The sequence below is a fragment of the Melopsittacus undulatus genome, chromosome 23 (genome assembly GCF_012275295.1).
Source record: "Melopsittacus undulatus isolate bMelUnd1 chromosome 23, bMelUnd1.mat.Z, whole genome shotgun sequence".
Lineage (NCBI taxonomy): Eukaryota > Metazoa > Chordata > Aves > Psittaciformes > Psittaculidae > Melopsittacus > Melopsittacus undulatus.
Window position 1 is genome coordinate 241,125 of NC_047549.1, and position 27,923 is coordinate 269,047.

A 27,923-nucleotide genomic window follows, 5' to 3' on the forward strand; every position below is an offset into this window, starting at 1 on the left:
GGTCATTGACCCCCCCAAGCGCACCCATGGGTGCCCCCCCCCCCCACCCATGGGTCCCCCCATCTCACACCCATGGGTGCCCCCAACTCGCACCCATTGACCCCCCCATGTGCACCCATGGGTGCCCCCCAACTCACACCCATTGACCCCCCCATATGCACCCATGGGTGCCCCCACCTCGCACCCATTGACCCCCCCCATACACACCCATGGGTGCCCCCCACTTACACCCATTGCCCCCCCCATGCGCACCCATGGGTGCCCCCCACTTGCACCCATTGACCTCCCCCATGCGCACCCATGGGTGCCCCCCACTTGCACCCATTGACCTCCCCCATGCGCACCCATGGGTGCCCCCCACTTGCACCCATTGCCCCCCCCCCCCATGCGCACCCATGGGTGCCCCCAACTCACACCCATGCAGCACCTTTGAGTTCCTTTATTGAGTGTCAATGACAATGGGGGGGGGGGGGGTGACCCCCCCAAACACCCCTTTAACAGCCCCAGACCCCCCATAGCTATAGGGGTGCACAGACCCCCCTATGGGGGGCAATGAGGACACTGAGCACCATGGGGGGGGGCACAGGGCTGGGGCCCCCCCAATCCCAAGCCCTTTCCATGCCCATTGGTGGCACTTTGGGGCACCCCAATACCCCCCCTTTATCACTATCAGCAGCACCCAATGGCCCCAGACCTTATGGGGGGGGGGCATAGTGGGACCCCCCCCTTTGCTTTATTCCCCCTCCCAATGCATCCCGCATCCCAAGCCTTTTCCATGGCCACTGGTGGCCCTTGGGCACCCCATTGACCCCCATTGTCCCCAGTTACATCCCAGTATCCCAAACCTTACAGGAGGGGATACCAGGATGGGGACCCCCCCTTCTTGTTACCCCCCCCCCCCCCAGTGCATCCCCATCCCCATTGATGGGGCCCATTGCTGCCCCTTGGGTACCCCCAGGGATGGGGGCATCCCCTCAATGCATCCCCATTCCCAACCCTATTCCATGCCCATTGATGGGGGCCCCATTGCTGCCACTTGGGGGTCCCCCCCTATAGCCCCCCCAATGTGTCCCCATCCCACAGCCCTTTCCATGCCCATCAATAGGAGCCCATTGATAGGAGGCCACTGATAGGACCAATCTACTGCTGCCATTTGGGTACCATCAGGGATGGGGGGGACCCCCACTTCACTCTGTACCCCCCCCCTCAATGCATCCCCATCCCCAGTCCATTTCCATGCCCATTGATGGGGGCCCCATTGCTGCACTTGGGGGTGCCCCCTCCCCTCAATGCATCCCCATCCCCTTTCCATGCTCATCAATAGGAACCCATTGATAGTGGCCCATCGATAGGACCCCATCAATAGGATCCCATCTATAGGATCCCATCAATAGGTGCCCATTGCTGCCACCTGGGTACCCCCAGGGATGTGGGTACCCCCCTTTCTATCTACCCCTTTCTGTCCCCATCCCCAAGCCCTTTCCATGCCCATTGATGGGGGCCCCATTGCTGCACTTGGGGGTACCCCCCCTCGATGCATTCCCATCCCCAAGCCCTTTCCATGCTCATTGATAGGATTTCCATGCTCATCAATAGGAGCCCATCAATAGGAACCCACTGATAGGGGCCCATCGATAGGACCCCATCAATAGGAGCCCATCAATAGGTGCCTGTCGTTGCCTCTTGGGTACCACCAGGGATGGGGGGTCCCCCCCTTTCTATTTACACACCCAGTGCATCCCCATCCCCAAGCCCTTTCCATGCCCATCAATAGGAGCTCATTGATAGGACCCCATCAATAGGCACCTATCAATAGGAGCCTATCAACAGGTGCCCATCAATAGGAACCCATTGATAGGACCTCACCAACAAGCACCCATCAATAGGCACCCGTCAACAGGCACCCATCAACAGGTGCTCATCCATAGGTGCCCATCAATAGGCACCCATCAATAGCAGCCAATCAATAGGACCCCATCAATAGGCACCCATGAATAGGACCCCATCAATAAGAGCCCATTGATAGGACCCCATCAATATGTGCCCATCCACAGGCGCTCATCCATAGGTGCCTATCAATAGGCACCCATCAATAGGCACCCACCAGTAGGCACTCATTGATAGGATCCCATCCACAGGCGCCCATCAACAGGCGCTCATCAATAGGACCCCATCAATAGGACCCCATCAACAGGCACCCATCAACAGGCGCTCATCAACAGACACCCATCAATAGGCACCCATCAATAACAGCCAATCAATAGGACCCCATTGATAGGACCCCATCCACAGGTGCCCATCAATAGTCAACCATCAACAGGCGCTCATCAATAGGCACCCATCAATAGGATCCCATCCACAGGCGCCCACGGCTCCCTCCTGTGTACCACCATCCGGGTGTCACTTCGTTGGGCTGTTGTTGCCGTCGCCATGGCTGTAGCTGCGGTTGTCCTTGCGCGGTGTCCCCCTCCGCGCCTGCCACAGGTGTCCGGGGATGGTGAAGGCGTCAACGCTAAGGGACATGGTTCGTGCCGGGAGGCGCGAGAAGCGCTTGCGGTCACTGTGGTACTTGTAGAGCTCCTGCACCATGGGCAGCGGCACCAGGCGCGGACCGGAGCCCGTCAACCGCCGCAGCACCGGAGGGTCACCCGCGCACGGGGTGTACAGCGCGCGGAACTGACAGCCCCCGTCACGGAACAGGATCAGGAAGTGGGTGGCGGCGCTGCGCTCGACCTCCTGTAGGGGGAGATAGAGAGCAATGGGGTATACTGGGTTATAATGGGGTATAATGGGTTATAATGGTTATAATGGGTTATAATGGGGAGCAATGGGAGCGCTGCGCTCCACTTCCTGTAGGGGAGACACAATGGGTTATAATGGGGTATAATGGGTTATAATGGGGTATAATGGGGAGCAATGGGAGCGCTGCGCTCGACTTCCTGTGGGGAGATAGAGAGCAATGGGGTATACTGGGTTATAATGGGGTATAATGGGTTATAATGGGGTATAATGGGGAGCAATGGGAGCGCTGCGCTCGACTTCCTGTAGGGGGAACAATGGGGTGCAATGGGTTATAATGGGTTATAATGGGGTATAATGGGTTATAATGGGGTATAATGGGGAGCAATGGGAGCACTGCGCTCCACCTCCTGCAGGGGGCAACAGGGAGACACAATGGGTTATAATGGGGTACAATGGGGAGCAATGGGGTTATAATGGGGTACAATGGGGAGCAATGGGAGCACTGTGCTCCACGTCCTGCAGGGGGAGATAGAGAGCAATGGGGTACAATGGGTTATAATGAGTTATAATGGGTTATAATGGGGAGCAATGGGAGCACTGCGCTCCACCTCCTGCAGGGGGAGACAGTGGGGTACAATGGGTTATAATGGAGTTACAATGGGGAACAATGGGGTTATAATGGGGAACAATGGGGAGCAATGGGGGACCCCACTGCACTTCACCTCCTGCATGGGGGCAACACAATGGGTTACAATGGGGAGCAATGGATCATAATGGGTTACAATGGGGAGCAGTGGATCACAATGGGTTACAATGGGGAGCAACGGATCACAATGGATCACAATGGGTTACAATGGGGGACAATGGATCACAATGGATCACAATGGGTTACAGTGGGTTTCAATGGATCCCAATAGGTTTCAATGGGTTTCAATGGGGTCCCCGGTTCCCTGCACCCCTATGGGGCAGACCCACACCCCATACCTGCAGCACCCGGTTCTTCTGGGGCTCATTGACGCGTCCGGCCAGGCAGCAATGGGACAGAGCATTGTGGATGATGTGCTTGTTGGACTTGGCGCTGGGCTCCTTGTACAGCCGCGGGCCTGGGGGCAATGGGGGCAATGGGGAGTCATATGGGGGGTAATGGGGTATGGGGGTAAATGGGGGCAATGGGACATGGGGGTAATGGGGATATGGGTTAGGGTGTCTATGGGTCCCACAGGTGTCTATGGGTCCCACAGGTGTCTATGGGTCCCACAGGTGTCTATGTGCCCCACAGATCTCTATGGGTCCCACAGGTGTCTATGGCCCCACAGGTGTCTATGGGCTCCATTGATGTCTATGGGTCCCATTGCTGTCTATGGCCCCACATGTGTCTATGGGTCGCATTGCTGTCTATGGGTTCCATAGGTCTCTATGGCCCCACAGGTGTCTATGTGCCCCACAGGTGTCTATGTGCCCCATTGATGTCTATGGGCCCCACAGGTGTCTACGGCCCCATTGCTGTCTGTGGGCCCCACAGGTGTCTATGGCCCCACAGGTCTCTATGGGCCCCATTGATGTCTATGTGCCCCACAGGTCTCCATGTGCCCCACATGTTCTATGTGCCCCATTGTTGTCTATGTGCCCCACAGGTCTCTATGTGCCCCACACGTCTCTATGGCCCCACAGGTCTCTATGGCCCCATATGTCCCTATGTATCTCTCACCGCTGTACTCAGGTCCTGGGCTGGATGCATTGGATTCATTCTCCCATTCTCGGGGCCGCGCGGGAGAGCCCGAGGGGGACACGGCCCGGCTGGGGGAGGGGCAGAGCACATTGACCCCTGACCCCATGACACCCCATGACCCCACTGTGACCCCCATCACCCCCCCCATGAACCCATTGTGACCCCATCAACCCCCATGACCCCATTGTGACCCCTGACCCCATCACGCCCCGTGACCCCACTGTGACCTCATCACTCCCCCATGACCCCATTGTGACCCCATCACACCACCATGACCCCACCATGACCCCATCACCCACCCATGACCCCATTGTGACCCCCATCACACCCCCATCACCTCACTGTGACCTCCATCACCTTCTCCATGACCCCACTGTGACCCCCACAAGCGCTCCATGACCCCACTGTGACCCCCATCACCCCTCTATGACCCCACTGTGACCCCCATCACCCCCACATGACCCTATTGTGAACCCCATTGCCCCCCCATGACCCCACTGTGACCCCCCATGACCCCACTGTGACCCCCCCTCAAGCACTCCCCCATGACCCGCCTGTGACCTCATCACCCCCCCATGACCCCACCATGACCCCCATCACCCACCCATGACCCCACTGTGACCTCATCACCCCACCATGACCCCACCATGACCCCATCACCCACCCATGACCCCATTGTGACCCCATCACCCCCCATCACCCACCCATGACATCACTGTGACACCCCCAAGCACTGCCCCATGACCCCACCATAACCCCCCATCACCCCATTGTGACCCCCATCACCCCTCATGACCCCACTGTGACCCCCATGACCCCCCTGTGACCCCGCCATCACCCCCCCATGACCCCACTGTGACCTCCCCATCACCCCCCCATGACCCCACTGTGACCTCCCCATCACCCCTCATGACCCCACTGTGACCCCCCCCCCCATGACCTTTGCCCCCTCACCTGGTCCCCTTGGCTCCGCCCCCTGGTTCTGCCACCGTGGACAGGGACAGAGAACTCTGGGAGTAAACCCGAGACAGGCGCTGCCCTGGGGGGGAGGGGTCAGGGGTCAGGGGTCAGGGGGGGAGGAGAAGAGGAGGGGTGAGGGGGGGGAGGGGGGGCTTCCCCCGGGGGATCCCCCCCAGGGCCCCTCCCGGCTCCAGGAGACCCTGGGGGGCTGGGGGAGGGGGAGGGAAGAGCACAGAGAGACCCCCCCAAACAGAATACATACCCCATATACCCCATCCCCCACACCCCACACCCCATACCCCATACCCCATACCCCGTATCCCATATCCCATATCCCATACCCCATATCCCATACCCCATATCCCATCCCCCATACCCCATACCCCATATCCCATATCCCATACCCCACACCCCATCCCCCATACCCCATATCCCATCCCCCATACCCCATACCCCGTATCCCATATCCCATATCCCATATCCCATACCCCATATCCCATACCCCATATCCCATCCCCCATATCCCATCCCCCATACCCCATACCCCATATCCCATATCCCATACCCCATATCCCATTCCCCATATCCCATATCCCATACCCCACACCCCATCCCCCATACCCCATATCCCATCCCCCATACCCCATATCCCATATCCCATATCCCATCCCCCATACCCCATATCCCATCCCCCATACCCCATCCCCCACCCCCCCCATCCCCCATTCCCCCCTTACCCAGCAGCCCCCTGGCCCCTCCCCCCAGCGCAGAGTCATCCCTGGTGCGGTGGGGGTGGGGGGGGGTCCCCCGCTGGGGGGGGGCAGGGGGGACCCCTCGGGGGGTGCGGGGGGGGCCGCGGGGGGGGCGCAGGACCCGACCCAGCTCCTCCATCAGCCGCAGCTGCTGCCGCCGTTCCTGCTCCTGCCGCGTGAAGCCCCCCCCCCTGCGGCAGCTGCGGGGGGGGGATGGCGGCCTGAGGGAACAGCGAGGGGTCAATGGGGGAACAGCGGGAGGGGGTCAATGGGGGGAACAGCGGGGGGTCAATGGGGGAACAGCGGGGGGTCAATGGGGGAACAGCGGGGGGTCAATGGGGGGACAGCGGGGGGTCAATGGGGGAACAGCGGGGGGTCAATGGGGGGGTACTATGGGGGTCTATGGGGTGTCCTATGGGGGGAACCCGCGGGGGGGCGACGGCGGCCTGGGGGAACAGCGGGGGGTCAATGGGGGAACAGCGGGGGGGTCAATGGGGGAACAGCGGGGGGTCAATGGGGGGGTTCTATGGGGAGCTATGGAGGGTTACCCTATGGGGGTGTCCTATGGGGGTCTATGGGGTCTATGGGGTGTCCTATGGGGGGAACCCTCGGGGGGGCGACGGCGGCCTGGGGGAACAGCGGGGGTCAATGGGGGAACAGCGGGGGGGTCAATGGGGGGGTACTATGGGGGTGTTCTATGGGGGGCTATGGGGGGTATCCCTATAGGGGTCTATGGGGGGCACCCGCGGGGGGGCGACACCGGCCTGCAGGAACAGCGGGGGGGGGGTGAGCAATGGGGGGTCCCAATGGGGGTCTATGGGGGCCTATGGGGGTGTCCTATGGGGGTGTCCTAATGGGGCCCTATGGGGGTGTCCCAGTGTGGCTCTATGGGGATGTCCAATGGGGGTCTATGGGGGCCACCCGTGGGGGGGTCCTATGGGGGTCTATGGGGATGTGCTATAGGGGTGTCCTATGTGGCTGTCCAGTGGGGGTCTATTGGGGGCACCCGTTGGGGGGTCCTATGTGGGTGACCAATGGGGGTCTATGGGGGGTATCCCAATGGGGGCCCTATGGGAATGTCCTAATGGGGTCCCTATGGGGAGTCCCAATAGGGCTCTATGGGGGTTGTCCTATGGGTGCCCTATGGGGTTGTCTCAATGGGTGCCCTATGGGGGTGTCCTAATGGGGCCCTATGGGGGTGTTCTAATGGGGACCCTATATGGGTGTCCAAGTGGGGACCCTATGGGGGGGTGTCCCAATGGGGGCCCTATGGGGGTGTCCCAGTGGGTGCCCATGGGGGGTTCCCTATGGGGGTGTCCCAATGGGGCCCTATGGGGGTGTCCCCACATTGGGTGCCCCCCCCATTGCTGTCCCCATGTACCCACCTGTCCCCACTGTCCCCGGGGGGCTCCTGTGCTGGCTCCATCCAGTGCTTCCGGTGCCGGTTCTGCTCCAGTGGCTCCAGTGGGTGCTGGGAGCCCAGATCCAACTGAGCTGGGGGCTCTGGGGCACCCTGAGAGACACAGACCTGAGCACAGCACCCACTGACCCACAGCACCCATGGACCCATAGCACCCATTGACACACAGCACCCATTGAGGACAGCACCCACGGGCACAGCACCTATTGACCCACAGCACCCAGTGACCACAGCACCCATTGACACACAGCACCCATGGGCACAGCACCCATTGACCCACAGCACCCACTGACCCAGGAGGACCCCACCTCCATCTCCCCAGTGCCACTGTGTCCATCACCCCCATCTCAATGCCACCACCCCCTTGTCCCCAACCTCCATCATCCACCATCCATCCTTCATCCATCATCCATCATCATCCATCATCCATCATCCATCATCCATCATCCATCATCCATCCATCATCCATCATCCATCATCCATCATCCATCATCCATCATCCATCCATCATCCATCATCCATCCATCATCCATCATCCATCATCCATCATCCATCATCCATCATCCATCATCCATCATCCATCATCCATCATCCATCATCATCCATCATCCATCATCCATCATCCATCATCCATCATCCATCATCCATCCATCATCCATCATCCATCATCCATCATCCATCATCCATCATCCATCATCCATCATCCATCATCCATCATCCATCATCCATCATCCATCATCCATCATCCATCATCCATCCCCCCCCCCCCCTATCCCCCCTTACCTTAAAGAACCTTGGTCTCTCCCTCTCCTCCTTCTCTCCCCCTTCCGTTGGTGACCCCTCCAGTGAATCCCCTTCTCCATCCTCCAGCTCTTCCTCCTCCTCCTCCTCCTCCTGGTTCCCCCTTCCCATGTTGCCTTCACCGGGTGAGGAAGCGTCACTGGTGCCATCCCCGGACACCCTGGTGCCCCCCCCGGCCTGTGGTGCTCCCGGTGCTGCCTTCATGGCTCCTTCCTCCTCCTCCTCCTCCTCCTCCTCCTCCTCCTCCTCAGAGAAGTGAATGGATGACCTTGTCTGCACCGTGGCCCCACTGAACTTGCGCCTATGGGGCAGGGAGTCCACATCCTGTGGGGGGCTCAGCACCCGGCGCAGCTCCGTGGGGCGCGGGCCCCTCGCCCGGCTCTGCCCCATAGGGACCCCTTTGGGTGCCACAGCCCCACGGTTCCCTTTGGCCACGGGGATGACCCATGCGGTGGGTGCCGGTGGTGCCGGTGGTGCCGGTTGTACCGGTACCGGTGGTGCCTCCTGCAACAGGCGCTGCTGCTGTTGGTTGAGCCGCAGCACATCGAGCTGCAGGCTGCTGACGGCTGTGCTGAGCTGTGCTACAGCCGCCTCATAGGCGCTATGGGGAGCACCCATGGGTGTGCTCTCCGCCTGTAGGCGCCGCAGGGCAGCCTTGCCCAGGCGCTGCCGGTGCTGGCTGAAGATGGCTTCAATGCGGCGCTTCTGAGCCTCGATGGCGCGGCGCTTCTCCTCCAGCCGAGCTCCCAGCTCCGACATCTCCACGCTCAGGGGGTCGCTATGGGGCTGAGGTGTGGGGCGGGATGGGGGAGGGGAACCGGGGGGGGATGTGTGGGGTTGGGTGTGGGGAGAAGTGGGGCTGGAGCCAACACCTCCATCGCCAACACCATGAGCAACACCAACACCTCCACGGATGTCACCAACACCAACACCTCCATGGGCATCACCGTCACCAGGACCATGGCCATCACTAACACCTCCATCACCAACACTATGACCTCCATGACCAACATCAACAGCATGACCATCACCAACAGCTCCACCACCAACACTATGACCAACGCCCTGACCTCCATGACCAACACCAACACCATGACCATGACCAACACCATGACCATGACCAACACCAACACCATGACCATGACCAACACCAACACTATGACCATGGCCATCACCAACACCTCCATCACCAACACTATGCCCAACACCTCCACGGCCAACACCATGCCCATCACCAACACCATGCCCATGGCCATGCCCACCACCGCTGGCCTCCTCCATCTTCTTCTTGCGCTCAGCAAAGCTGGTCATGGTGCGGCCGTTGCCTGGTGCCGATGCTGTGGGGCTGGAGGTGTGGGTCTGGAGCAGGCTATGGGGCTGCCCCACATCCACAGTGGGGCGGGGGGAGTGCAGGTAGAAGGTGTCGGGAGCCCCCTCGGGCAGGAGGCGCTCGGAGCTGTGGATGATCTGAAGAGCTTCCTCTATGGTGGGGAGCTCAGGGAGCCCATTGGGGGCGCTGTGGGGCGCTGGGGGGGGGCTGTGGGGCAGGCTATGGGGCAGGCTATGGGGCAGGGCCAGGCTGTCGCTGCTGGCTGAGCGGGTCAGAGCTGTCCCCACTGGGTTGCCCATGACGATGTCAACGTCACTGTCCAGACCGAAGGGGATGCTGAAGGACACGGCCTGGGACAGGGGGTGGCTGTGGGGCAGAGACATAGAGACACACAGCGGACCCATGGCACCCTATAGCTGACCCATAGAGCCCCATAGAGCCCCATAGCTGACCCATACAGCCCCAGAGTTGACCCATGACACTCCATTGAACCCCATAGCTGACCCATAGAGCCCCAGAGTTGACCCATGGCACCCCATTGAACCCCATAGCTGACCCATGGCACCCCATAGAACCCCATTGAACCCCATAGCTGACCCATAAAACCCCGTAGCTGACCTATAGAGGCCCAGAGCAGACCCATGGCACCCCATAGAACCCAATAGCACCCCATTGAACCCCACAGCTGACCCATTGAACCCCATAGCTGACCCATAGAGCCCCATAGCTGACCGATAGAGCCCCATAGCTGACCCATAGCACCCCATAGAACCCAATAGCACCCCATTGAACCCCAGAGCTGACCCATTGAACCCCACAGCTGACCCATAGAGCCCTATAGTTGACCCATAGAGCCCCATAGCTGACCCATGGCACCCCATTGAACCCCATAGCTGATCCATAAAACCCCGTAGCTGACCCATAGAGGCCCAGAGCAGATCCATGGCACCCCATAGCTGACCCATAGAGCCCCATAGCTGACCCACAGCACCCCATAAAACCCCATAGCTGACACACACAACCCCATAGAACCCCACAGCACCCCACAGAAGCCCATAGTTGACCCATGGCCCCCCATAGAACTCCACAGTACCCCATAGCTGACCCACAGAACCCCATAGCAGCCCATACCTGGCCTACAGACCCCCAAAGCTGACCCATAGGCCCCAATGTCACCCCATAGAACCCCACAGTTCCCACTCACCTCAATGGTTTCTTGCTCCAGGCTTTGCTGAAGCTGCTGTCGCCGTGGGGCAGAGATGGGGAGTGGGGCAGAGGGGCTGGGGGGGGGCACAGGGTCACCCCATGGCCCCCCATCACCTCCCAGTTCACCCCATAGCCCTCCCGTGCACCCCATTGCACCCCAATACAGCCCATAGCCCTCCCATGCACCCACAGCGACCCATAGTCCCCCATAGCACCCCCAGTACACCCCATAGCACCCCAAATACCCCCCATAGCATCTCTTACTGCACCCCTGTGACCCCATCATAGCACCCCATAGGCCTCCCATACACCCCATAGCACCCCAAATACCCCCCATAGCATCTCTCACTGCACCCCTGTGACCCCATCATAGCACCCCATAGGCCCCCCATACACCCCATAGCACCCCAAATACCCCCCATAGCACCCCTCACTGCACCCCCGTGACCCCATCATAGCACTCCATAGGCCCCCCATACACCCCATAGCACCCCAAATAACCCCCATAGCACCCTCACTGCACCCCTGTGACCCCATCATAGCACCCCATAGGCCCCCCCATACACCCCATAGCACCCCAAATACACCCCATAGCACCCCTCACTGCACCCCTGTGACCCCATCGTAGCACCCCATAGCCCCCCCATACACCCCATAGCCCCCCGAAACCCACAGCACCCCCAATGCATCCCCAGCCCCCCCCCCATTGTGGGGGTCTCACCTGGGGTCCCCCGCAGGGGGGTGGGGGGGTGACCCCCAGACAGCAGCGGGTGCCGGAAGGCGAAGCCAGGGGAGCTGGGGGGGCAATGGGGGTTAATGGAAGTCAATGGGGATCAATGGGGAGCAATGGGAGTCTCTGGGGGGCAATGGGAGTCAATGGGGATCAATGGGGGTTAATGGAAGTCAATGGGGATCAATGGGGATCAATTGGGGTTAATGGAAGTCAGTGGTTGGCAATGGGGATCAATGGGAGTCAATGGGGGGCAAATGGGATCAGTGGGAGTCAATGGTGAACAATGGGAGTCAGTGGGGGGAAATGGGGATCAATGGGGATCAATGGGGGTTAATGGGGATCAATGGGAGTCAATAGGAGCAATGGGAGTCAGTGGGGGGCAATGGGAGTCAATGGGGATCAGTGGGGGTAATGGGAGTCAGTAGGGAGCAATGGGGATCAATGGGAGTCAATGGTGAGCAATGGGAGTCTCTGGGGGGCAATGGGAGTCAATGGGGATCAATGGGGGTTAATGGGAGTCAGTGGGGGGCAATGGGGATCAATGGGGGTTAATGGGGAATCAATGGGAGTCAATGGGGGGGAAATGGGATCAATGAGAGTCAATGTGGATCAATGGGTATGAATGGGACTCAATGGGGATCAATGGGAGTCGATGGGCATCAATGGGAGTCAATGGGCATCAAAGGTCATCACTGGGGTGCAATGGGGATCAATGGGAGTCAATGGGGAATCAACAGGAGTCAATGGGGGGCAATGGGGACCAATGGGAGTCAATGGGGATCAATGGGAGGCCATGGGGATCAGTGGGAGTCAAAGGGGATGAATGGGTATCAATGGGACTCAATGGGGATCGATGGGAGTCGATGGGCATCAATGGGCATCAAAGGTCATCAGTGGGGCACAATGGGGATCGATGGGAGTCAATGGGGGATCAATAGGAGTCAATGGCGATCAATGGGAGGCAATGGGCATCAATGGGAGTCAAAGGGGATCAATGGGTATCAATGGGACTCAATGGGGATCAATGGGAGGCAATGGGGGGGTCAGGACCCCCCCAGCCTCCCCCCATACCTGCTCTTGGGGCTTGCAGCATCTGCGGCAGCCGGAGCCTCTGTGGAAATGGGGGAGCATTGGAGGTGCCCCCCCAGTATTGGGGTCTGGGACCCCCAGTGCCCCCCATACACTTGGGGGTCCCCCATAGCCCCCCCCATGGGGGTCCCCATTACCTGAGCCCCCCCCCAGGTCTCGGGGGCGCACGAACGGAGGCCGCAGGACCTCAAAGCAGAGGAAGAGCTCGGCCAGGAACGCCCCAATGTTGAGCTGGGGGGGACGGGGGGGTCAGGACAGCACAAACCCCATATACAACATATACACCGTATACAACATATACCACATATACACCATATATCCCATATATCCGATATACCCCATATACCCCATATACACCATATACATGATATATCCCATATATCTGATATACCTCATATACCCCATATACTCCATATATCCCATATATCTCCATATACAACACATACCCCATATACAACATATACGCCATATATCCCATATACCCCATATACCCCATATCCCCCATATACCCCACATACCCAATATACAACATATACCTCATATATCCCATATACACCATATACCCCACATACAACATATACTACATATATCCCATATACACCATATACCCCACATACAACATATACCACATATATCCCATATACACCATATACTCCACATACAACATATACCACATATATCCCATATACACCATATACCCCATAGACCCCATATACATGATATATCCCATATATCTGATATACCTCATATACCCCATATATTCCATATATCCCCATATACCCCACATACCCCATATACAACATATACACCATATACCCCATATCCCCCATTTCCCCCATACCCCATATCCCATATACCCCATATCCCTCAGTCCCCCCCGGTCCGTACCCGCAGCGCAGGCGCCATGTAGAGCAGGTCCTCCACCGCCAGGGGGCAGTGTGAGCTCAGGTGCTGCCGGCTGAAGTCCCGAACCAGCCGCAGGTTGTGCAGCCGGTCAGCGACTGCCATGGGCTCCTTCAGGCACACCTCTGGCAACGGGGGGTACATGGGGTGTATGGGGTATGGGGTGTATGGAGTATATGGGGTATATGGGGTGTATGGGGTATATGGGGTGTATGGAGTATATGGGGTATATGGGGTGTATGGGGTATATGGGGTGTATGGGGTGTATGGGGTGTATGGGGTGTATGGAGTATATGGGGTATATGGGGTGTATGGGGTATATGGGGTGTATGGAGTATATGGGGTATATGGGGTGTATGGGGTATATGGGGTGTATGGGGTGTATGGGGTGTATGGGGTGTATGGGGTATATGGGGTGTATGGGGTACATGGGGTATGGGGTGTATGGGGTGTATGGGGTATATGGGGTGTATGGGGTGTATGGGGTGTATGGGGTGTATGGGGTGTATGGGGTATATGGGGTATATGGGGTGTATGGGGTGTATGGGGTGTATGGGGTGTATGGGGTATATGGGGTGTATGGGGTGTATGGGGTGTATGGGGTATATGGGGTGTATGGGGTGTATGGGGTATATGGGGTATATGGGGTGTATGGGGTGTATGGGGTGTATGGGGTGTATGGGGTATATGGGGTATATGGGGTGTATGGGGTGTATGGGGTGTATGGGGTATATGGGGTACATGGGGTATATGGGGTATATGGGGTGTATGGGGTATATGGGGTATATGGGGTATGGGATATATGGGATACATGGGATACATGGGATATAGGATACATGGGGTATGGGATACATGGGGTATGGGATACATGGGAAATAGGGTATATGGATACATGGGATATGAGGTACATGGGATATGGGATATGGGATACATGGGATATGGGATATGGGGTATGGGATACATGGGATACATGGGATATGGGATATGGGGTATATGGGATACATGGGATATGGGATACATGGGATACATGGGGTATGGGATACATGGGGTATATGGGATATGGGATATGGGGTATGGGATATGGGGTATGGAACATGGGAGGACAGGCAGGCACTATCACCCCACAGCTCCACTGTGCCCCACAGACAGGAACCTCCTTGGTCGAGACCCCCCAATACCCCCCATAGCCCCAATACCCCCTATAGCCCCATAGCCCCCCATAGACCCCGTCTCCCCTTAGCCCCCATAGCTCCCCATACCCCAATACCCCCCACAGCCCCCCATATACCCTACCTCCCCATACCCTCCATAGCTCCCCATAGCTCCCCATAGCCCCCATAGCTCCCCATAGCCCCCCATATACCCTACCTCCCCATACCCCCATACCCCCCATAGCCCCCCATATACCCTACCTCCCCATACCCCCCATAGCTCCCCATACCCCCCATAGCCCCATACCCCCCATACCCCCCATAGCCCCATAGTGCCCCATAGACCCCCATATACCCTACCTCCCCATACCCCCCATACCCCCATACCCCCTATAGCTCCCCATACCCCCATACCCCCCATACCCCCCCTGCTCACCCTCTAGCCTCAGCTCCTGGGGGCAGTAGTAGTGGATGGCAGCTGCCAGTGCCCCCCCACTGGCCAGGTCCTGTAGGGCCAGCACTGGGGGGAAGCAGGGGCTGCGGCGGGGGGGGGCTCGGTCCCGACGGTACCGGATCTGGGGGGGGGGGGGGGGACACGACACAGTCACGTGGGGGTACCCCAAACCCCCCACACACATTGTATGGGGGGGTACCGGATCTATGGGGGGGGGAGGTCACGTGGGGCACCCCAAACCCCCCCCCCACATTGTATGGGGGGGGCACAAGGCACCCATGGGTGCCCCCCACCCTTCCATCACCTCCCATCCCATAGAGGGCACCCTAATAATCCTATAGGGAGGATAAGGGGGGAGAGGCACCAATGGGGGTTGGGTTGGGGGGGGGTTGGGGGGGAGTGTCACCCATGGGTGCCCCCGACCCTTCTATCACCTCCCATCCTATAGGGGGTGCCCCATTGCCTGGAGCAGGGTGTTCTATAGATACTATAAGAGGGGGGGTCACTAATGGGTGCCCCCCACCTTTCCATCACCTCCCATCCCATATGGGGTGCCCCATTGCCTGGAGCAGGGTGTCCTATGGGGGGGTCACCCAAGGGTGCTCCCCACCCCTCCAATCCCATAGGGGGCACCCCAATACCCGGAGCAGGGTGTTCTATAGGGACTATAAGGGGGGGGCCACCCATGGGTGCCCCCCACCCCTCCATCACCCCCCATCCCATAGGGGGCGCCCTAATAATCCTATAGGGAGGATAAGGGGGGGGTCACCCATGGGTGCCCCCCACCCTTCCAGCACCTCCCATCCCATAGGGGGCACCCCAATGCCCAGAGCAGGGTGTTCTATGGGGCAGGTCACCCATGGGTGCCCCCCACCCCTCCATCACCTCCCATCCTATAGGGAGCGCCCCATTGCCTGGAGCAGGGTGTTCTATAGGCACTATAATGGGGGTGCCCCCCACCCCTCCATCACCCCCCATCCCATAGGGGGCACCCTAATAATCCTATAGGTAGGATAAGGGGGGAGAGGCACCAATGGGGGTTGGGTTGGGGGGGGGTGTCACCCATGGGTGCCCCCCACTCCTCCATCACCCCCCATCCCATAGGGGGCGCCCTAATAATCCTATAGGGAGGATAAGGGGGGGGTCACTTATGGGTGCCCCCTCCCCTCCATCACCTCCCATCCCATAGGGAGCACCCTAATGTCCTAATAATCCTATAGGGAGGATAAGGGGGGGTCACCTATGGGTGCCCCCCACCCCTCCATCACCTCCCATCCCATAGGGGGCGCCCCAATACCCGGAGCAGGGTGTTCTATAGGCACTATAATGGGGGTGCCCCCCACCCCTCCATCACCTCCCATCCCATATGGGGCACCCTAATAATCCTATAGGGAGGATAAGGGGGGGGTCACCTATGGGTGCCCCCCACCCTTCCATCACCTCCCATCCTATAGGGGGCGCCCTAATGCCCTAATAATCCTATAGGTAGGATAATGGGGGAGAGGCACCAATGGGGGTCGGGTTGGGGGGGGGTTTTGGGGGAGGGGTGTCACCCATGGGTGCTGATGGGGGGGGGGATACGTTACCACAGGAGGTTTATTCCCTGATTCCTTCAAACAAAAGGCGATGGCGTGCTGGGGGGGGGACAGGAGACAGCGTCAGGGGGGGCCCCAAACCCACCCCCCCAAAGGAACAATGGGGGAGCCCCCCCCCATACACCCCCCATTTGAATTGGTGTGGTCCGATTGATCCCCCCCCATCCCCTCTGTTTATATAGGGGGGTTTAGTGATACCCCCCCCCAATTGATATCAATGGGGGGGTCATTTGGTGCCCCCCCCATGTAATAATAAGGGGTTATTCAGTGCCCCCCTTATATTAATGGGGGTCATTTGGTGGGCCCCTATATATTAATGGGGGGGGGTCATTTGGTGCCCCCCCATATATCAATGGGGGTTATTTAGTGCCCCCCCTATATATTAATGGGGGTCATTTAGTGCCCCCCCATATATTAAGGGGGGTCATTTGGTGCCCCCCCATGTACTAATAGGAGGTTATTCAGTGCCCCCCCTTATATTAATGGGGGTCATTTGGTGGGCCCCTATATATTAATGGGGGGATCATTTGGTGCCCCCCCTATATATTAATGGGGGGATCATTTGGTGCCCCCCCCATGTACTAATAAGGGGTTATTTAGTGCCCCCCCTTATATTAATGGGGGTCATTAGGTGGGCCCTTATATATTAATGGGGGGGTCATTTGGTGCCCCCCCTATATATTAATGGGGGTTATTTAGTGCCCCCCCTATATATTAATGGGGGTCATTTAGTGCCCCCCCATATATTAAGGGGGGTCATTTGGTGGGCCCCTATATATTAATGGGGGGGTCATTTGGTGCCCCCCCTATATATTAATGGGGGTCATTTAGTGCCCCCCTATATACTAAGGGGGATCATTTAGTGCCCTCCTTATATTAATGGGGGGGTCATTTAGTGCCCCCCTATATATTAATGGTGGAGGGTGTCATTTGGTGACCCCCCATATATATTAATGGGAGGGGGGGGCATTTAGTGCCCCCCTTGATTTCTTGGGTCCCCAATTTAATAGGGGGGGTTCATTTGGTGCCCCCCCTATATTTTAGGGGGGTCCCTTACCCCCCCTTTCCTTATGGGGGGTCATTTGGTGCTCCCCATTACTTGGGGGGGGGGAACACCCTGCTCCAGGCTTTGATTATGGGGTCTGGGGGGGGGGGAGCTCCCATTGGTCCCCCCCATATCAAGCCCCTATAGACACAACCCCCACATGCTCCCCCCTTTTTATGCCCCCCCACTTCATGCCCCCCCCCATGCAGTTCCGTGCCCCCCCTTGATGCAGTTGAGATGGGATAAAGGGGGGGGGGCAGAGGATGCTGGGGGGAGACCCCCACATTTTGGGGGGGGGGGATGCTCTTTAGGATCCCCCCCTATCAGTTTGGGGGGGTCTCTAAGTGATACCCCCCCCCCCATATCCCAATTTGGGGGGATCCACAAGCAGCACCCCCATAGCCAAAATAAGGGGGGGGGTCCTCACCCCCCCCAATATAAAGCACCCCCAACCCCCCCCCCATATTATGGTTGGGGTCCCCCCCCATTTATAAAGGGGGGGGGGCAGCATCCTCCATGCAGCAAAGCAAAGGAAAAAGGGGGGGGGGGCACCCCCAAACCAGCGAAGTGAGGGGGGGGTCAGGACCACCCCTCCCCCCCCGAGGGTTTGGGGTGCGGGTTATGGGGGGGGGGTTTGGGGTGCGGGGGGGTCAATGTAAAGCTCCCACTTACAGGAACCAGCTTCCAGTACCAGCGGGTGGGACACTGGAGACACAAAGAGCAGGATCAGAGCCAGGGGGGGGCACGAAGCAAAGGGGGGTCCCCAATACCAATGGGGGGGGCCCCAAGTGAAGGGGGGGGCAAAGGAAAGGGGGGGACTCAACAAGAGGGGGTCCCTGAAAGGAAATGGGGTCCCCAAGTGAAGGGGGGGCCCAAAGCAAAGGGGGGGGGTCCCCAATACCAAGGGGGGGTCCCCAAATAAAGGGGGGGCCCAAAGGAAAGGGGGGGACTCAACGGCAAGAGGGGGTCCCCGAAAGGAAACAGGGTCCCCAAGACAATGGGGGGGTCCCTAACCCCATGGGGGGGCCCCCATGTGAAAGGGGGGCCCAAAGGAAAGGGGGGGACTCAACACCAAGAGGGGATCCCCAACTCAATGGGGGGTGCCCAAGACAAAGGGGGGGTCCCCAACTCAATGGGGGGGTCCCAATAGTATGGGGGGGTCCCCAAAAGCAAAAGGGGTCCCCAAGACCATGGGGGGGTCCCCAGGTTATGGGGGGACCCCAAAAGCAAAGGGGGGTGCCCCACTCAATGGGGGGGTCCTAATGCAAACAAGGGGGTCCCTAAGGCTAAGGGGGGGGGTCCCAACTCAATGGTGAGACCCCAAAAGCAAAGAGGGGTCCCAACACCATGGGGGGGTCCCCAACACCATGGGGGGACCCCAAAAGCAAAGGGGGGTCCCAAGACCATGGGGGGGTCCCCAGCACCATGGGGGGACCCCAAAAGCAAAGGGGGGTCCCAAGACCATGGGGGGGTCCCCAACACCATGGGGGGGACCCCAAAAGCAAAGGGGGGTCCCAAGACCATGGGGGGGACCCCAAAAGCAAAGGGGGGTCCCCATCACCGAGAGCAAAGCAGAAAGAAGCGGGGGGGGCACAAAGCTCCATTGAGGGGGGGCCCCTTTAAACCCCATTAATTACATGGACCCCCCCCCCCCCACAACCAACCTTATGGGTGCAGGCGGGGGGGGCCGCGGGGGGGTCCGAGGGGGGGTCCGAGGGGGGCGGGGCCTCCTTCTCTGTGCTCTCCTGGAGCTTGCGGTTCACCTATGGGGTGTGGGGGGGGCGATGGGGGGGTGACCCACATAGAACCCCTATAGACTCCCATAGACCCCTATAGACCAACCATAGACCTCCATAGACACCCATAGATCCTCCATAGCCCCCCATAGACCCCTATAACCCCCCCATAGACCCACCATAGATCCCCATAGACCCTTCATAGACGCTTCATAGACCCTCATAGCCCCCTATAGACTCCTACAGACCCCATGGCCCCCCATATACCCCCATAGACACACCATAGACCCTCATAGATCCTCCATAGTCCCCCATAGCTCCCCCATAGCCATCCATAGCCCCCCATAGACACCCATAGACCCCCACAGACCCCAATAGACCCACCATAGCCCCCCATAGACCCTCATAGGCCCCCCATAGACCCCCATATCCCCCCATAGACCCTCCATAGACCCCCCCCATAGATCATCCATAGCCCCCCATAGACCCCCCATAGCCCCCCATAGACCCCCATAGACTCCCATAGGCCCCCATAGCTCCCCCATAGACCCCCATAGACTCCCATAGACCCCCATAGACCAACCATAGACCCACTATAGCCCCCCACAGCCCCCCAGAGACCCACCATAGCCCCCCATAGAACCCCCACTGACCTCCCATAGACCCCCATAGATCCTCCATAGACTCCCATAGACCCCCACAGACCCCCCTTTAGTCCCCCATATCCCCCCATAGACCCTCCATAGCCCCCCATAGGCCCCCATAGACACCTATAGACCCCCATAGCCCCCCATAGACCCTCCATAGCCCCCCTATAGGCCCCCATAGGCCCCCATATCCCCCCCATATCCCCCCATACCGTGTCCAGCCAGCACAGGATCTTCTGCTCCCATCCCTCAGGCCCGGGGGGGGCTCCAGGGGGACACCCCAACCCCCGCGTGGCCTCGGCCACATAGGCTCCCATGAGAGAGTCAATGAGGGTCAGGTGAGCGTCCTGGGGGGAACCGGAGCTCCAGTGACACCAGTGACACCAGTGATACCAGTGAGCCCAGTGACACCAGTGATACCAGTGATACCAGTGATACCAGTGATACCAGTGATACCAGTGAGCCCAGTGATCCCAGTGATACCAGTGATCCCAGTGAGCCCAGTGATCCCAGTGATCCCAGTGAGCCCATTGAGCCCATTGATACCAGTGATACCAGTGATCCCATTGATACCAGTGATCCCAGTGACCCCATTGAGCCCATTGATACCCATTGAGCCCATTGATACCCATTGATCCCATTGAGCCCATTGATCCCATTGATCCCATTGAGCCCATTGAGCCCATTGAGCCCATTGATCCCATTGAGCCCATTGACCCCATTGAGCCCATTGCCCCCCATTGCCCCCATTCCACCCCATTGTCCCCATTGCCTCCCATTGTCCCCGTTGTCCACATTGCCCCCATTACCCCTTTTATCCCCATCACCCCCATTGCCCCTATTGCCCCCATTGCCCCCCATTACCCCCATTGTCCCCCATCACCCCCATTGTCCACATTGTCCCCATTACCCCCATTGCCCTCATTGATCCCATTGACCCCCATTACCCACATTGCCCCCCATTGTCCCCGTTGTCCCCCATTACCCCATTGCCCCCACTGCCCCCCATTGCCCCCACTGTCTCCATTGCCCCCATTGCCCTCGTTGCCCCTGTTGCCCCTACTGCCCCCATTACCCCCATTACCCCCATTACCCCCATTGCCCCCATTACCCCCAATGCCTCCCATTACCCCCATCGCCCCCATTACCCCCATTACCCCCATTACCCCATTACCCCCATTGTCTCTGTTGTCCCCATTACCCCATTACCCCCATTGCCCCCATCACCCCCATTACCCCATTACCCTCATTACCCCCATTACCCCCATTACCCTCATTACCCCCATTACCCCCATTACCCTCATTACCCCCATTACCCCCATTACCCTCATTACCCCCATTACCCCATTACCCCATCCCATCCCCACCCCCCCCCCCCCACTCACGATGTCCAGTGGCGGCCGCAGGTCCGCCGCCTGCAGGGGGCGCTCTCTGAGCACGGGCCCGTCCCCTCTGTGCCGCAGCAGCTCCAGCAGCGCTGCCGTGTCCGGTGGTGCCGGTGCCCGCATGGCCCAGGCCCAGGCCCTGCAGTACAGACCCGGAGCCGACAGCGCCCGAGATACAGCCGGAACCAGGCGGCCTCTCTGCAGCGGCTCCCGGAGAGCAGGAGGGACCTGGGCTGGGGGGGGAGGGCAGAGATACCATAGAGATGTACCATAGAGATGTACCAGAGAGATGTACCAGAGACGTACCAGAGACGTACCATAGAGATACCATAGAGACTGAAGGGGGGTACCATAGAGATACCATGGAGATACCATAGAGATGTACCAGAGATGGACCAGAGATGTACCAGAGACGTACCAGAGAGATACCATAGAGATGTAACATAGAGTCATACCAGAGAGACACCATAGGGACGTACCAGAGAGGTACCAGAGAGGTACCATAGAGATACCATAGATACCATAGAGACTGCAGGGGGGGTACCATAGAGATACCATAGAGACTACATGGGAGTACCACAGAGATACCATAGAGATACCATAGAGATATCATAGAGACTACAGAGAGCACCATAGAGATACCATACAGATACCATAGAGATTTCATAAAGACTGCAGAGGGTACCATAGAGATACCATAGAGACTGCATGGGGATACCATAGAGATACCATAGAGACTATATGGGGTACCATAGAGATACCATAGAGACTATATGGGGTACCATAGAGATACCATGGAGATACCATAGAGACTGCATGGGGTACCATAGAGATACCATAGAGACTGCATGGGGATACCATAGAGATACCATAGAGATACCATAGAGACTATATGGGGTACTATAGAGATACCATAGAGATACCATAGAGACTGCATGGGGTACCATAGAGATACCATAGATACCATAGAGACTGCAGGGGGATACCATAGAGATACCATAGGGATACCATGGGAATACCATGGGGGTACCATAGGGATACATGGGGCTACCACAGAGATACCGTGGGGATACCGGTGGGATACACAGGGATCCCATAGGGGATACCATAGGGGTACTATGCTGATACCATAGAGATGCAAGGGGATAACATAGAGATACCATGGGGATACCATAGAGACACTATGGGGGTACCATGGGGATACTATAGCAATACATGGGGATAGCAGAGGGATACTGTGGGGATACCATAGGGATACATGGGGACACCATAGAGATACTATGGGGATACCATGGGGATATGTAGGGATACCACAAGGACACCAAGGGGATACCACAGGGATACCATAGGGATACCATGGGGACACCATGGAACAGCTCCCACAGTGCCTGGGGAACATTCCCTATGGGACACCATGGGGACAGCACAGATCTCTCATTGGCTTGGACCATAGACCCACCATGGACCCACACATTGGCATGGACCACTGAGGGCATGGGATGTACCCATGCATCCACCACAGAGTGACCATGGACCCACCATGGACACTACAGACCCCATAGACAATACCTTGCCTTGGACCCATATATGGACCCACCATGGACACTACAGACCCCCATAGACAATACCTTGGCTTGGACCCATATATGGACACACCATGGACACTACAGACCCCATAGACAATACTTTGCCTTGGACCCATCTATGGACACACCATGGACACTACAGACCCCCCATAGACAATACCTTGCCTTGGACCCATATAGGGACACACCATGGACACTACAGAGCCCATAGACAATACCTTGCCTTGGACCCATATATGGACACACCATAGACACTACAGACCCCATGGACAATACCTTGCCTTGGACCCATATATGGACCCACCATGGACCACTTGGATCCATCACTGGATCCATCCATGGAGTCACCATAGACCCACCATGGCTACCAAGGCCAAGGCCTCGGTAGCCCATAGGATCCATCACAGACCTACAGAATGGACCTATGGCCATGACCTACAACCCCCATTGGGACCCACGGTGGCCACAGACCCATCAAGGACCTACAGCCAAGACCATGGCCATGGGAACCCCACCATGGACCAGTGACCATGGAGGCAACCGTGGGCATGGAGACCCCATCAATGGAGAACCCAATGGCCAAGACCCCGTCAATGGAGACCCCAATGGTCAAGATCCATCAATGGAGACCCCAATGACCAAGACCCCATCAATGGAGACCCCAATGATCAAGACCCCATCAATGGAGACCCCAATGGCCAAGATCCATCAATGGAGACCCCAATGGCCAAGACCCCATCAATGGAGACCCCAATGGCCAAGATCCATCAATGGAGACCCCAATGGGCAGGACCCCGTCAATGGAGACCCCAATGGTCAGGATCCCATCAATGGAGACCCCACCATGAACCACTGACCATGGATCCAACCATGGACCCACGGCCACAGAGACCCCCATGGCACCCACAGCACCCATGGCAACCACAGCACCCATGGCACCCACAGCACCCATGGCACCTACAGCACCCATGGTACCCACAGCACCCATGGCACCCACAGCACCCATGGCACCCACAGCACCCATGGCAACCACAGCACCCATGGCACCCACAGCACCCATGGCACCTACAGCACCCATGGTACCCACAGCACCCATGGCACCCACAGCACCCATGGCACCCACAGCACCCATGGCACCCATCCTGCTCCCACACCCAACTGACAGCACCCACCCATTGCACACCCTGAACCCACAGCACCCACACAGCACCCACACCCAACCCGTGGCACCCGTCCTGCACGCACCCAACCCAGCACCTATCTGCACCTACAGCACCCAACCCATGGCACCCCCAGCACCCATCCTGCACCTACAGCACCGATCCTGCAGCTACAGCACCCATCCTGCACCCATAGCACCCATCCTGCATGCACCCAATCCAGCACTCATCCTGCACCCACAGCACCCATCCTGCATGCACCCAACCCAGCACCTATCTGCACCCACTGCACCCATCCTGCATGCACCCAACCCAGCACTCATCCTGCACCCACAGCACCCATCCTGCACCCACAGCACCTACAGCACCCATCCTGCACGCACCCAACCCAGCACCTATCTGCACCTACAGCACCTACAGCACCCATCCTGCACCCACAGCACCCATCCTGCACCCTCAGCACCATCCTGCACCCTCAGCACCCAACCCATGGCACCCTCAGCACCCATCCTGCACCCCCAGCACCATCCTGCACCCTCAGCACCCATCCTGCACCCTCAGCACCCATCCTGCACCCTCAGCACCCATCCTGCACCCCCAGCACCCATCCTGCACCCACAGCACCCATCCTGCACCCTCAGCACCCATCCTGCACCCCCAGCACCCATCCTGCACCCCCAGCACCCAACCCATGGCACCCACAGCACCCATCCTGCACCCACAGCACCCATCCTGCACCCACAGCACCCATCCTGCACCCACAGCACCCAACCCATGGCACCCTCAGCACCCATCCTGCACCCACAGCACCCATCCTGCACCCACAGCACCCATCCTGCACCCACAGCACCCAACCCATGGCACCCTCAGCACCCATCCTGCACCCACAGCACCCAACCTGCACCCTCAGCACCCATCCTGCACCCACAGCACCCAACCCATGGCACCCCCAGCACCCATCCTGCACCCCCAGCACCCATCCTGCACCCTCAGCACCCAACCCATGGCACCCTCAGCACCCATCCTGCACCCCCAGCACCCATCCTGCACCCTCAGCACCCATCCTGCACCCTCAGCACCCATCCTGCACCCCCAGCACCCATCCTGCACCCCCAGCGCCCATCCTGCACCCTCAGCACCCATCCTGCACCCCCAGCACCCATCCTGCACCCTCAGCACCCATCCTGCACCCTCAGCACCCATCCTGCACCCTCAGCACCCATCCTGCACCCTCAGCACCCATCCTGCACCCTCAGCACCATCCTGCACCCTCAGCACCCATCCTGCACCCTCAGCACCCATCCTGCACCCCCAGCGCCCATCCTGCACCCTCAGCACCCAACCCATGGCACCCTCAGCACCCAACCCATGGCACCCTCAGCACCCATCCTGCACCCTCAGCACCATCCTGCACCCTCAGCACCCATCCTGCACCCCACAAGTGGGTGTCACCCCTTCCCATGCCCCCACGTGACCCCGTGGGTGCTGCTGTAACGCGCCCCTCCCCCCCCCGGCCAAAGGGCGCTGCGGGAGGGGGGAGGACTTTGACCAGGGGGGGCGGAGCCAAAGGGGGGGGGGGGGAGGGGGGGATGGGGACATTGAAACCCCCCCCCCCCCCCCCCCCCCCCCCAACACCGCAAGAGGCGGCGCCGAGGGGGGGGGGAAGGGGGAACCCTCCCGATGACGTCACGAGGCGGTGTCACTCCCATGACGTCACACCCCAACCCCCCCCAGACTGCAACAAAAGGGGAGGGGGGAAGGGGGAACCCCCAATTGGGCCCCCCCCCATAGAACGGACACCCCATAACCGGTACCAGACACCCCCCCCATAGAACGGACACCCCATAACCGGTACCAGACACCCCCCCCATAGACCTGACACCCCATAACCGGTACCAGACACCCCCCCCATAGACCGGACACCCCATAACCGGTACCAGACACCCCCCCCATAGACCGGACACCCCATAACCGGTACCAGACACCCCCCCCCATAGACCTGACACCCCATAACCGGTACCAGACACCGACCCCATAGACCGGACACCCCATAACCGGTACCAGACACCCCCATAGACCGGACACCCCATAACCGGTACCAGACACCCCCCCATAGACCGGACACCCCATAACTGGTACCAGACACCGCCCCCATAGACCGGACACCCCATAACCGGTACCAGACACCCGCCCCATAGACCGGACACCCCATAACCGGTACCAGACACCCCCCCATACACCGGACACCCCATAACCGGTAGCGACCCCTGCATCCCCAACCCTGTTTCACCGCAGCCCTTCGGGCCTTCATCACCCTCCATTGCCCGGTGCAAGGTGCATCCCCTGTACCAGCATCCCACTGGTACCAGCATCCCACTGGTACCAGCATCCCCGGTACCAGTATCCCCCTGTATCTGCATCCCCGGTACCAGCACTCCGGTACCAGCATCCCGGTACCTTCATCCCCCCGGTACCAGCACCACCGGTACCAGCATCCCCCTGTACCAGCATCCCCCTGTACCTTCATCCCTCTGGTACCAGCATCCCCGGTACCAGCATCCTGGTACCTTCATCCCCCTGTATCTGCATCCCCCGGTACCAGTATCCCCCTGTACCAGCATCCCACCGGTACCAGCATCCCCCTGTATCTGTGTCCCCCTGTACCAGCATCCTGGTACCAGCATCCCGGTACCAGCATCCGCCGGTACCGGCTTCCCCCGGTACCCCCTGTGTCAGCATCCCCCTGTGCCTTCATTCCCCTGGTACCAGCAACCTCTGTATCTGCATCCCCGGTACCAGCATCCCCCTGTATCTGCATCCCCCCGTTACCTTCACCCCCTATATCAGCATCCCCTGTACCAGCATCCCCGGTACCACCCCCGGTACCTTCACCCCCGGTACCTTCACCCCCGGTACCTTCACCCCCGGTACCTTCACCCCCGGTACGTTCCCGTCCCCCCCTACCGGCTCCTCCGTAGCTGGCAGCAATGGCCCATGCGATGCTGGCCGCGGTCCGGGCCCGGTTCCCGTCGTACCGGTCGAGCGGGCGGATCTCGGGCCCCAGCAGCTCCCGGCGCATGGCGGCGGCGGCGGCCGGCGGAGCCGCGACCATGGCCGGGTCCGGTTCGATCCCGTTCGATCCCGTTCGATCCCGTTCGATCCGGTTCGATCCCGTTCGGTTCCGTTCGGTCCGTTCGGATGCGCTCGGAAGCGTTCGGGTCCCGTCGGGTGGAGCTCGGGGGGGGGGGGGGGGTCGGGAGCGCTCGGGGGAGGGGGGGGGGGCTCGGAGCGAGCTCGGGGGGGGGGGGGAGCTCGGGGGGGGTCAGGGGGGGGTCAAGGGGGGGTCAGGGGGGGTCGGAGCGGGCGGGGCCCCGGACAGGAGCGAGTCGGGAGCGCCAGGTGCGGGGAGGGGGGAGGGGAAGGGGCGGGGCCAGGGCACGTGACCGCAGGTGAGCCCCGCCCCACCGGGAGCAGCAGGGGGCGGGGCTGGGGGAATGGG

General features: G+C 59.3%; 1 protein-coding gene across 1 annotated transcript; it reads right to left on the reverse strand.

Moving 5' to 3' along the window:
• Nucleotides 1-917: 917 nt before the first annotated feature.
• Nucleotides 918-27,640, reverse strand: CAMSAP3 (calmodulin regulated spectrin associated protein family member 3). The gene is made up of 22 exons (XM_034072080.1): nucleotides 27,389-27,640; nucleotides 21,679-21,911; nucleotides 20,506-20,640; nucleotides 19,575-19,673; nucleotides 18,583-18,615; nucleotides 16,857-16,904; nucleotides 15,253-15,391; nucleotides 13,651-13,790; nucleotides 12,900-12,993; nucleotides 12,745-12,784; nucleotides 11,662-11,735; nucleotides 10,939-11,014; nucleotides 9,529-10,100; nucleotides 8,654-9,408; nucleotides 8,387-8,602; nucleotides 7,569-7,711; nucleotides 6,169-6,404; nucleotides 5,426-5,510; nucleotides 4,451-4,539; nucleotides 3,727-3,845; nucleotides 1,905-2,736; nucleotides 918-1,806 (listed from the first exon to the last, which is right to left on the reverse strand). Exons 1-21 carry the CDS (start codon nucleotides 27,534-27,536, stop codon nucleotides 2,401-2,403), a joined length of 3,810 nt encoding a protein of 1,269 aa, XP_033927971.1. The 5' UTR covers nucleotides 27,537-27,640; the 3' UTR covers nucleotides 918-1,806; nucleotides 1,905-2,400.
• Nucleotides 27,641-27,923: the final 283 nt, after the last annotated feature.